This window comes from Miniopterus schreibersii (genome assembly GCF_964146895.1).
Source record: "Miniopterus schreibersii genome assembly, chromosome: 12".
NCBI lineage: Eukaryota > Metazoa > Chordata > Mammalia > Chiroptera > Miniopteridae > Miniopterus > Miniopterus schreibersii.
The window spans coordinates 63,403,856-63,416,706 of record NC_138112.1 but is presented as its reverse complement, the minus strand read 5'-3'; the positions used below and the strand labels follow the sequence as shown (position 1 = coordinate 63,416,706).

Here is a 12,851-nt window from a genome sequence, read left to right as displayed (position 1 = left end):
TTTATGTAAAGTGCTAAGTACGGTGTCTGAGACATGAAAAGCACTATGAAAATGTTATTGTTTTAACCATTGTCTCACGGTTTTGTGTTTTTTTTTAAGTGACAATGGTAAGATCTTTTATGTGAAGTGGTTTGGAGACCTCTTCAGTGGACAGTCTCAATTTGCCTAGAAGAATTTATCTTAAATTTAATTTGTCGGCCCTGGTCAGTGTGGCTCAGTTGGTTGGGTGTTGTTCCAGGCACTGAAAGGTTGCCCGTTTGATTCCTGGTCAGGGCACATGCCCTGGTTGCCAGCTCAATCCCTGATAGGGGGCGTGCAGGAGGCAGCTGATCAATGTTTTGTTCTCATATTGATGTTTTTCTCTCCCTCTCCCTTTCTCTCTCTCTAAAAATCAATAAAAACATTTTTAAAAATTGAATTTGTTGGACTGTCTACAGGACTTTGAGCCCTAAAATGAATGAATGAATGAATGATTATTTACTTATTTTTTTGTTAACCCTCACCTGAAGATATTTTTTCCATTGATTGTCAGACAGAGTGGGAGAGAGAGAGGGAGAGAGAAACATTGATATGAGAGAGACACATCAATTGGTTGCCTCCCCACACGTTCCCGGACCGGGGCGGATTGAGCCTGCAACCGAGGTGCGTGCCCTTGACTGGAATCAAACCCACAACCCTTCGGTCCATGAGTCAGTGCTCTAACCACGGAGCAAAACTGGCTAGGGCAAGGCCTGACATTTTGTAGTTAATTTCCCAGTTGTTGGGAGAACTTTACTTACACAAGTGATCCTAGATCCAGTATTTAAAGGATCTTTTTTTTCTTTTGAATCATTAACCTTGGGTTGAATCCACTATGTTATGGAATATGTGTTGGTATCATATAGCTGATTTGACTCTTTGACTTTGCCTACACGGGCATAGCGAAGTGGGGAAAGATGCAGTTAGTTGAATAAATGAGGTGTTTGCACTCCATGAAGTCCCTTCCAGGTCTAATACTGTAGTTTTCTGAATCATACCCCTAGAATGCTATTGGAAGGAAAGATTTGCGGTCTGATTATTAGCCAGGTTGCAGATAAAGCTCTGAATTTTTGGTTCTTTTATATATATATATGTTTTTATTGACGTCAGAGAGAAATCAATTTTTAATTTATTTATTGATTTTTCGGAGAGAGAGAGGAAGGGAGAGAGGGAAACATCAATATATTGTTCTGCTTATTTATGCGTTCATTGGTTGATTCTTGTATGTGCCTTGGGATCAAACTCACAACCTTGGCAGATCGGGGATGAAGCTCTGACCAGCTCAGCTACCTGGCTAGAGCTTTGGTTCTGTGTTTTGTTTTGTTTTTTAAATATGTTTTTATTGATTTTAGAGAGAGAGAGAGGAATAGGGAGATAGAAACATCTGTGAAAGAGAAACATCGATCAGCTTCCTCCCACACGTCCCCTACTGGGGATCAAGCGAGAAACCTGGGTATGTGCCCTGACTGGGAATTGAACTGGCGACCTCTTGGTTGGTTCTGTTTTTTAATTCACTTACCTACAGGTTACCCAAATCTCATTTGATTATTTTTGCCTCATAAATATACTTTATTTTCCTGAGTATATTCATTTTACTTTGTTGTTTGGTAACAGCTTTTGAAATGTTGCTTAGAAATCTGCTACTCTTAGGAATTTGTGGCATCTTGGGTCTCTGGGTTTTATTGTTTGGTGAGGGAAACCATAGTGAACCTCAAGGAGGATTGAATACTAAGGACAATAATTAACGGCTCCACTATTCTTTTTATTGGAGCCTCACAACAGTCTGATGGAGCAGATATTGCAATTCCTGTTTTACTCAGGGGAAAACTAAGCCTCAAAGAGGTGAACATGCTGAAAGTCAGATACTGTAGCTAGAAGAAGGTGGAGCACAACTGCTGGCATAAGATGATCAAATTGCAAGGAGAACCTGTTAACACAACTTGCAGTTCCTACTGCGTTGTGGCATATTCTCTAGGTGATTTTTTTTTTTTTACTAGTAGTTCTTAAATATAATTATGTCCTAGAGTTAAGCAGAGAAAATCTTTAAAGGTGATTTATCTTTCCAGCTTTTTAGAGTGATCAGTCATGTTATAGGAGGTGGGGTGAAAGGGGAAGAGAATCTTGACATTTGTGTTAATGTATACAGGGTGAGGCAAAAGTAGGTTTATAATTGTGAGTACACAAAACACAGTTTATTATTATTATTTATTAATTACCGTATTTTCCATAGGAACTACTGTAAACCTACTTTTGCCCCACCCTGTATATCCCTGTTGTGTCCTTTTGGTTCTAATTGCATGAGGCTTTTGGTGATTGAGAATTGATTCTGGGGACTGTGAAATGGCTTCCCAAAGACTATTCTTGGCGCCTTTTGTCTTAGTCTGGTTTAAGGAACAGATTGGGAACCTTGTTTGTTCCTCCTTTTTAAAAAGAGGAATAAAGAACACACTTGACTGGCACTTCCTCCTCAGCTACAGGTCAGTCTGACTTCAGTTTGATTTAGCTCCTTTTGTTCTTTTTAAAAAATATGTCTTGATTTCAGAGAGAGGAAGGGAGAGGGAGAGAGAGAAAGAAACATCAATGATGAGAGAGTCGTCGATTGGCTGCCTCCTGCAGGCCCCCTACTGGGGATCAAGCCTGAAACGCGGGCAGGTGCCCCAACCGGGAATGGAACCTCAATATCCTGGATCATAGGTCGACGCTCAACTGCTGAGCCATGTTGGCCAGGCTCCTCTTATTCTTTATAGAGAACCAAGTAAACACTCTTCTCAGGTGGCTATAAGGAGTGTATCAGGAGAGAAGTCCCATATCCTTTTAAAGAAACAAAAGCAAATATTTTTCTTCAGACAAAAGGAAAACTGCAATTGTTTTAGTCCCTTTGACTTCTTGCTATCAGTCAGACTTCCTCTTGTTTGAACTTTCAGTGTGTTTAGGTCCCTGGGAATTGATAGACAAACTCTTTGGTAAGCTTAAGCTTTAGTTTTTTAGTTTTCTTGCTAATTGGTATTTCTGGTAACTCTTTCCTCTTCGTTCTGATACCTGTAGGAACTCCAGGTTGCGTTACAGTTTTCTGGATCATACAATGTTTGTGATCTATATTTTCTTCTTTCTCTTGAATTACATGGGGTCAGAGGTCAGATTTTTTTTTTTTTTTAGTAATTAGACTGTGCTGTTTTCACATGTTATAAGATTATAAATGGTTTATTTCTTTGTAAGTACTTTTATGTTGCACTGTTAGGACAAGGGACCCTCAAAACTAATTCTTCTGAAATTCTCTATATTAGGTTAAAGAATTACAGGCTCAGAATGTATTACAGGCTCAGTAAAGGGTAAGGTGAACTAATGGAAACTGTATTTCTGCACCTTTCTGGTTAGTACTTACTCAGCTGCAAGGCAGTTTTTCTTCCAGACTTGGTTTTAAACCATGAATTGTCAGGGTCACCAAGGAGATTGTTTCCTTCCAGTTAGTCCATCCTTGGTTTATTCAGGAGGTTGGATTACAGCATGTTAACATTTTCAGTGTGTACATATTTATATCATGCACTAAGGAGGGATGAGAGCTATATCATGAGGATACAGGCTAGAGGATACAGTTCCTTAGGGAACGGTGTGCTGTATATGACTAGGAACTTGGGAGTTGTGTCTTTCCGTAGAATCTTTGACTTTTTACATTTTAATATTCCAGGAAGAAAACTCATTTCATCACAGGCTATAAATATTTTCTTTGTGTGTGTATTTGGATGCATGTAGTTGTGTACTTTTTTAGATTGCAGCCTTTCATAAAATGTAAAGAGCCAATTTGTTGTTTGACTTTTTTCAGTAAGCATTTATTACTTAAATTTAAAAAGTGAAAAGAACATTGCATTTTCTAATTATTAAATCACCTATAGTCCCACCACCCAAAGATAATCATGGTTAGTAATTTTTAATATTTATTTTGTATCATTATCCTCCAAGATTTTTAAAAAATAAAGGGATCATGACATAAGACAAGCAAGATGGAAGTCTTGCTTCCATCTCTGACTCCATTCACCTTGTTCCTTCAGTCCCTAATAAGTGACTGTTAATTTCTCCTTGTATTCAGAAGGTAGCATTACTATATATATATTATTCTGTACCTTGTTTTTCCCCCCTTAACGATGTATCTTGGAGGTCTTTTGTTAGTACCCAGAGAATCTTCCTTACGTAGATTAGTCATCTAGTTCCTTTTAGACGGACACTTGGGTTGTCCCCAGTTTTTGTTATTACAAACAATAAGGAAGAAGTAGTAATTAAAGACAAAAAGTAAGCATTTACCCTGCTTCAGTTATTAAGGGATAGTTCTTTCCAGAAGGCAAGCTAATACATGTAGAAATAATGATGACTTTAGAAAATCTAACATTTTGCTGCCACCAAATGAAACAGTTCAAGAAAGAAGCATCAATGACCGTTAAACCATTAAGCAAGAGGTCCAGGAGGAATGGGATATTCATATGGTGCCAAATGTTAGCCACAGTTTACTAATTATAAGGGGAGAAATATATCTTTATGAGCAGAGCTATAAAGAGAGCTCCCTCTGGCTGCTACAAATTCAGCCAAGTGATCGTGTTTTGCCAAGTGATCACCTGAGTTACCAATTCTGACCAAATGGGACATTCTGAGAATATGTGCCACTTGATGCACTGCATCAGGAGGTGCATAGGTAGCATCACCTATGAAGCATTCTCTCTGAAAACAAAACAAAACAAAACAAAACACAACCTAAATCTAATCAGTGTTTTAGACCTAACCTTCTGTTTACAGGAAATATAAGGGATAGAGAGGGCAAGTTAAATGGCACTGTGAAGAAACAATTAGACAAAACTAGGGTGTTAGACATTCTGCAAGTCAACTATGCTGGTCTTTTTGAAAAGCTTGTGTTGTAAATATTTTTTATTTTTATTTAAAAAAAATATATATCTTTATTGATTTCAGAGAGAGGAAGGGAGAGCGAGATAGAAACATCAATGATGAGAGAGTCATTGATCTGCTGCCTCCTGCACTCCTCCTACCGGGGATTGAGCCCCCAACCCCCCGGGCATGTGCCCTGACTGGGAATCGAACGGCGATCTCCTGGATCATAGGTTGATGCTCAACTGCTGTGCCACGCTGGCCGGGCAAAAGCTTGTATTATAAATAAAGAAACAGAAACAAAACCAACCAAAACAAAACTTAAGGCCATTCTAGAATGAAAGAGACTAAAGACACACGGCATCCAAATTATTTGCTTGAATCTTGATTTAATTCAGGATTTTAACAAAACACAACTTATTCAAGACATTTTATTGGACAGCTGGGGAAATCTGAATGAAGACTGAGTATTAGATAATTGGTATGGTAATGATGTTGTGATCATGAAGCTAAATGTCCTTATTCCTAGGAGATGCATAGGTATATGGGGCTAGAGTGTCTTGATTCCCACTGAGGTTCAGAAAAACAACAACAAACACATATTTAACCATATCTATTTCTAGAGATAGATAAAGCAAATTTGACAAAATATTAACAATTCTTCAGTCTAAGTGGTGAATAGTGTATGTTTACTCTGCTGTTTTAAAAACTTTTCTGTATATTTGAAATTTTCATAATAGAGTTGAAGAAACAGTGCTGCAGTGAATAACATTTATATACATATTATTTTGAAATGCCATTTTATTGGGCTGCATATTTCGTTGAATAGAGGAGTCACAATCCTTTTTTTCTTTTTTAAAATATCTTTATTAATTTCAGAGAGAGAAAGGGAGAGGGAAACATCAATGATGAGAGAGTCATTGATCAGCTGCCTCCTGCACACCCCCTGCTGGGAATTGAGTCCACAACCCAGGCATGTGCCCTGACTGGGAATGGAACCGTGATCTCCTGAATCCTAGGTCTATTTTCAACTGCTGAGCCACACCTGTCTGGGCAAGGAGTCACAATTCTTTAATTTTTGCACGTACATATAACTGCTAGTTAATTTTTTTTTTAATCTGGAACTTTAGTGGAAAAGAGAAAAAGAGAGTGAGAAAGGTGCTCCAGAGTAGTCCTTATGTACTTACTTTTGGTAGGAGATAGAATGGAAGCTGCTACGTAAGAACCATACCTAAAGTAATAGCCTGTTAAAATCTGTTACCTGTCCTTTAGTTTGGAGGCTGCCCAGTGATAAAGAGGGGGCCGGTGACTAGAGTTAGCACCATGGCACACAAGGGGGGCTGGTGTCATGTTTTGTTTTTGACAGGTTTGTAGACCTTTTTATTAGTAGCAAAAGTTCTTGCTGTCTGATAAAATAACAGAATAACTTGCTTTAGAGAATGGTCTGTTCTTTACATAACAGGCTGAGCTATGGAGGATATGAGAGGAATTTAAGGAAGAAATATTTTTGGAAGAAAAGTTCTGGGGAAAGGGTCATTTCTGAGAAAGCGTCATTAAATAGGAAAGGAATACTTTTCTCTGAGCTAATCTTGCATTTGCAATGGGAAGCTTTTCTGATTGCAGAATACCAGTTCTTTGACATTAACCTTCATACCTTAGATTTCCATGAAGACAGCTTTCAAGGATCTGAATGGCCTCGTTTTAGCTGCTTCGGTGTGTGGAGCTATTGCTTGCTCCCCCTCTTCCTGCACCTGGTGTGACAGTGGCCACTGAGCAGCATGAAGGTGGTTCCAGAGAAGAATGCTGTCCGTATACTCTGGGGGCGAGAACGGGGCACTCGGGCCTTTGGAGCTCAGCGGCTTCTACAGGAGCTGGTGGAAGATAAAACCCGGTGGATGAAATGGGAGGGCAAGGTGAGAAAAACGGTATTGTTGACATAGGGTTTACAGGGGGTGGCAGTGGAATGGGGCCTTGGGTTGGGTTAATGACATATAGTTGGCGTGTAATTTATTTTGTGTATGAGAATAGATATATTATCTAACCTAGGGAGGTTTTTTGTTTTTTAAAAAAACAAATTTGGAAGAATTTATGGGCTAGAAATACCATTTTTCTTTAGAGTTAGACATTTTTCCTGAAGGTAATTTAGATTTATATATATATATATATATATATATTTAAATATATCTTTGTAGATTTCAGAGAGAGGAAAGGAGGGGGAGAGAGAGATAGAAACATTAATGATGAGAGAGTCATTGATTGGCTGCCTAGTCCGCAACCTGGGCATGTGCCCTGACCGGGAATCACCCCGATCTCCTGGATCCTAGGTTGATGCTCAACCGCTCTGCCATGCCCAGCCGAGCAGATTTATCTTTCTATTTGTAACTTGATCACTGTGTCCGGTTTTTAAACTTATACTTTGAATACTAATCTAGATAGAGTCATATTGTATTTTTGAGATAGAGTGGGCCATAGTTTATAAATAATGTATTTTAACTTTTTGTTTGTTTGTTTCCCAGAGAGTAGAATTGCCGGATAGTCCACGCTCTACCTTCTTACTGGCCTTCAGCCCAGACAGGTACCTAGTACTTATCTACAGTTGAAGACTTGTGATAGCATTGCTTTCTGTATATTTGGCCTAACTTGATCTTCCAAGTCAACTCCCTAAAGTCTCTTTGAAGCACTGTATGTGTACAGAGCTCTGACTGTGAAAGAAAGTAGATGAGCAGCTCTAACCATAAAAATGGGAATAAGCAAAGAAAACTACGATCATTGAGGGTCAAAACTTGAAAAGTTTTTCAATGACCATCCTTTGCCTGTGTGGTATAGGCCACCAATGGTGTGATAGTTTTCCAGCTAGAAAAAAATATTCTCTGAAGGGGATATGTGTCATTTGGGGACAGTGTAGAGAATTCAAAAGCTTTGTATTTTATTTTAAATATATCTTTTGATTTCAGAGAAAGGAAGGGAGAGGGGGAGAGAGATAGAAACATCAGTGATGAGAGAGTCATTGATTGGCTGCCTCCTGCACGCCCCTGACTGGGGATCAAGCCTGCAACCCAGGCCTGTGCCCTGACCCAGAATCAGACTTCAGTCTCCTGGATCCTAGGTCGATGCTCAACTGCTGAGCCACGCCTGGCCGGGCTCAAAAGCTTTTAAAGATCAGGATACTTCTGTTGTTTGTAATGTCCAACGTGTAGTTTTTTTCATGCTGGTATGGGGAATAGTACCAATTTTCTGTGTCATCCAAAGCTGATAGTTTGTTCCCCTCACACATGCTTCACATTTACTTTTTATTCCTGGATTCCCTAGGACTCTCTTGGCCTCCACCCACGTGAACCATAATATCTATATTACGGAGGTGAAGACTGGCAAGTGTGTTCATTCTCTGATTGGACACCGTCGCACTCCGTGGTGTGTCACTTTTCACCCCACCATCTCAGGCCTTATTGCTTCTGGCTGCCTGGATGGGGAGGTTAGGATTTGGGATTTACATGTAAGTATTTCTTTTTCTTTGGTATTCTAAATGCAGAGACTTGTTTACCATTGGGCTCTTAACTCTGAAGGAGAGACTAGCCAGGTTCTTAGACTACATCCAAGTAAGTGGTAGTCATTGCCCGCTTAAATGATAGCAAGCCTAGCCCATAGTCCTCCATTCTACGATGAACGCCCTATTTAACTGTTTTCACATCCACCCATGCTCTAAGATGTGTTCAGGATGGATTTTTGTGGTCTTATAGCAAGGATTATACTGTACTTTGATCATGACCTTCAAAGCAATGTGCTCCTTGTCCTAGTGAATGGCTAGTGGGCTGTGCACCATGTCATGCACCAAGCTTGAGTTTTCCCAGGAGCTATGCTGATGCTCATTGCTGGTGGCTTGTAGAAGACTTGGAGAACTGAGCTGACAGTAATATTTCTGATAAATTGGTGACACTGCTTGATCACTGATTTTCTACATTGTTTTAAGGAGGGTATATTTAAAGTAGGCCCTGCCATAGTCATTTTACCTTAAATATGGATCTTTCTTGAAATTGGCATCCCAGTTTGCTGGCAGTTTGTAACCTGAGAATATATGGGATTGATTCATTCATAGGGTGGCAGTGAAAGCTGGTTCACGGATAGCAACAATGCCATTGCCTCGCTGGCTTTCCACCCTACGGCTCAGCTTCTTCTGATTGCTACTGCCAATGAGATCCACTTCTGGGATTGGAGTCGGCGGGAGCCCTTTGCTGTGGTGAAGACAGCTAGCGAGATGGAACGGGTCCGGTGAGTCCTCTGCCCACCAGTGGTGTCTGGCACAGGATTAGCATGGTAGAGAACATTTATACTTGGCTTTCTCGGGAGACAGATTGCTGTCCCTGCTCAGGGCAGGCTCTTATCCCTACAGCTCCTTCTACCTTTTAAGCAGCTGGCCAGTCAGCTGGGAAGCAGTTCATTTTGTTCAGTATTGGCTTTACTTTTTTGGTCTCTCAAGACCGGGGTCATTAGAATCCTTTTTAGGGTTCAGAGCTATCTAAATTTGGAATAGAGCCCTTTTTTTGAGAAACCTGAAAGGTGTTCAGGTTGTGGGTAACTTGATGGATAATTACTCATCCCTAATTATCTGTGTTTATCAAACTGCAAGAGGGAGATGTAAGTGTGTATCAGGTACACCAGTTGATATATAGCCCTCAAGATCAGAACACACATTGCCTGGATTAAAGTTGATGCACTGATTTCCTTTGGTACTCTTGGTTTTAGAATTGAGTTTAGACTAGTCTAGTCTAGCTTATAAACTCAGGTATGTTACTTGATGCTGAGACTGTTAATTGTCGCCAGAACTCATGCCTCTTGCCAGTGTAGTGGCCATATGAGGGAAGAACTGAACTTGTGGTAGAGTGTGGGAGTGTTCTGTGCTTTACTATTATGATGAGGTCTTAGATACAATCAAATGTGTGCTTAATGTAGCTCCTTCCAGGAATCGAAGCCTAGGTATTTTTTGAAATTATTTTTGTGATACAAATTCCCTTATTTTGGCAAGTGTGAGGAAATAACAAGAAGTATTGAACTTTATTACTTTAATCTCTGAAAGTTTTGAAAGTCTCTAGGGTGAAGTGAATACCTGGGAAGTCCGACATTACCAGTAATGATGGCTATAAATTTGTTTTCTCTGTTAACATAATCTCTCTATGCATGTCTTTATCTCTTCTTCTGTTTTCAGTCTGGTGAGATTTGATCCTCTTGGACACTACTTACTTACAGCAATTGTTAATCCTTCTAATCAACAGGTAAGTTAGTCAGCAGTTCCAGCTCCATCTAAACTGTGGCTTATTTTCTAAACTTGTGCTCTAATTCCAATTGTATTAGACTTTAATTTTCAATGCCCAAGTGCTTCTCTCCAGTTAAGATTCAAAACTTGTCACTATGTGTTTAAAGTTACAGCCATAATCATGACAGGAAAGTCAATTCTGAAACCCGAGCGATCGCCTCATTAGAAGTAACCAGCCAATGTTGGATTGACTGTCATTCATGTGCTGCTGGCTGGTTAACATTTTGCTTCCTTTCACTGCCTCTGTGTTATGGAAATTCCTTTTGTAAAGAGAATTGGTTTGCCAGCTGTACTCATTCAGAAATGTTGTTAATTGGAAGTGAATAACTTAATACCATATGATGGTTCTGAATCTGAAGCCATTTCTCAGTGCTTCAGAGGTAGAGTTGTTGCCTGTCTATGAAGGTTTTCCTTGGATGATTATCAGTAGCTTTTCTTGATTTACCTGGAGGTTCTACCTAACTGCCTTGCTCTGCCTCCTCCCCACCTTGGTCCACTTTGCAGGGTGATGACGAACCAGAGATCCCCATAGATGGAACAGAATTATCCCACTATCGTCAGCGTGCCCTCCTGCAATCACAGCCAGTTCGCCGGACGCCTCTCCTCCACAATTTCCTGCACATGCTGTCCTCTCGCTCCTCTGGCATCCAGGTGGGAGAGCAAAGCACAGTGCAAGATTCTGCTACCCCCTCACCCCCACCGCCTCCCCCTCAGCCCTCCACGGAGCGCCCCAGGACTTCCGCTTACATCAGGCTCCGACAGCGGGTCAATTACCCCACAGCTGAGTGCTGCCAGCACCTTGGGATCCTGTGCCTTTGCAGCCGCTGCTCTGGCACTCGAGTTCCTTCCCTCTTGCCACACCAGGACAGTGTCCCCCCTGCTTCTGCCAGGGCTACTACCCCTTCCTTTTCTTTTGTACAGACCGAGCCCTTCCATCCCCCGGAGCAGGCCTCGTCAACGCAGCAGGACCAGGGCCTCCTGAACCGGCCGTCTGCCTTCAGTACAGTCCAGAGCAGCACTGCCGGCAACACGCTCCGCAACCTCAGTCTGGGTCCCACCCGTCGCTCTTTGGGAGGCCCTTTGTCTAGCCACCCATCTAGGTATCACCGAGAAATAGCTCCTGGACTGACAGGATCTGAGTGGACCCGGACAGTGCTCAGTCTGAACTCACGCTCTGAGGCGGAGTCCATGCCCCCACCCAGGACCAGTGCCTCTTCGGTGAGTTTGCTATCTGTGCTGAGGCAGCAGGAAGGAGGCTCTCAAGCATCTGTGTACACTTCAGCCACAGAAGGGAGGGGTTTTCCAGCTTCAGGGTTGGCAACTGAGTCAGATGGAGGGAATGGCTCCAGCCAAAACAACTCTGGCAACATTCGCCATGAGCTACCATGTGACCTGAGACGCTTCTTTTTGGAGTATGACCGGCTTCAGGAGCTGGACCAGAGCCTGAATGGAGAGGCCCCCCAGACCCAGCAGGCCCAGGAAATGCTCAACAATAACATTGAATCAGAGAGGCCAGGCCCCTCCCACCAACCCACCCCACACAGCAGTGAGAACAACTCCAACCTGTCCCGTGGTCACCTGAATCACTGCCGTGCTTGCCACAATCTGCTGACCTTCAACAATGATACCCTGCGCTGGGAAAGAACCACACCTAACTACTCCTCTGGCGAGGCCAGCTCCTCCTGGCAGGTCTCCAGTTCCTTCGAGGGCATGCCATCGAGTGGCAGCCAGTTGCCACCTCTTGAGCGGACTGAGGGCCAAGCGCCCAGCTCCAGCAGGCTGGAGTTGAGCAGCACTGCTAGTCCGCAGGAGGAGAGGACTGTGGGGGTGGCCTTCAACCAGGAGACAGGCCACTGGGAAAGAATTTACACCCAGTCCAGCAGAACTGGAACTGTATCACAGGAAGCCTTACATCAGGATATGCCAGAGGAAAGCTCTGAGGAAGATTCACTCAGAAGGTAAGCAGGTGCTTTCTGTCCTCTCTTACATCCCTTACTTTTCTCCTTGTGTCTCTACCTTCAGCCCTGCAGATGTTGTCGCTGGACCTGGAGTGTCTGAGACCCATGCATTTGGTTCGGCTCTCCCTAGCTTCCGTTACATCTTCTTGGAAAATCTTGCTCTGGTGGCAGAGACAAGATAGGGCCTAGCAGTCTGAGTCAGTTGGCTCTGCTAGCTCCTTTTCTGGTTATGCTCATGTAACCTTCAGCCTTAAAGGAGAGTATAGATTAGGTTAGAGAGGCATGAGGAATTGGGGAGGAGATAGAACCATTGATGTCCTGTGCCCAGCTTTTTGACCTTGAAGGATTGTGTGTTCAGGACTAGTTACTGTGAAATTAGAAAATGTCCCAGTGTGTCTAGAAATTAGTAGTAAAAGAGAACCCTGCATGGGACAGGTTAGTGTCCTGGCGCTTCTTATGTTGCTTTGTGTTCAGCTCTTAAATCTTATCTTTTGGAGCAATGCAGCTTGACAGAGAAAATACATATATTTTTCAAGGATAGTTCATATTTTTTGAGATATATATATATATTTTTGGACAGTAAGTTAATTGTTGAGTTAAGATTTTTTGAGTAGATCTTCCAGATGGACATTCACTTCGGGGTGGGGAAGAAGGATAATTCATAGAAGGAAGGCCTCGCCACACTCGGATCAGCATTC

The 12,851-nt window shown here is 42.0% G+C and overlaps 1 protein-coding gene across 7 annotated transcripts in view; it reads left to right on the top strand.

Moving 5' to 3' along the window:
• AMBRA1 (autophagy and beclin 1 regulator 1) overlaps positions 1-12,851 on the top strand; it is a 146,891-nt gene that overhangs the window by 21,028 nt on the left and 113,012 nt on the right. For 4 of the 7 annotated variants that reach the window (XM_081152910.1, XM_081152907.1, XM_081152909.1 and 1 more), the window contains exons 2-7: positions 6,547-6,800; positions 7,404-7,462; positions 8,197-8,380; positions 8,981-9,153; positions 10,088-10,154; positions 10,700-12,153. In XM_081152910.1, the coding sequence (XP_081009036.1) occupies positions 6,666-6,800; positions 7,404-7,462; positions 8,197-8,380; positions 8,981-9,153; positions 10,088-10,154; positions 10,700-12,153 (2,072 nt within the window). In that variant the 5' untranslated portion in view covers positions 6,547-6,665. The remainder of the gene's footprint in view (positions 1-6,546; positions 6,801-7,403; positions 7,463-8,196; positions 8,381-8,980; positions 9,154-10,087; positions 10,155-10,699; positions 12,154-12,851) is intronic. The other 3 variants (XM_081152913.1, XM_081152911.1, XM_081152912.1) reach the window with 1 other exon arrangement.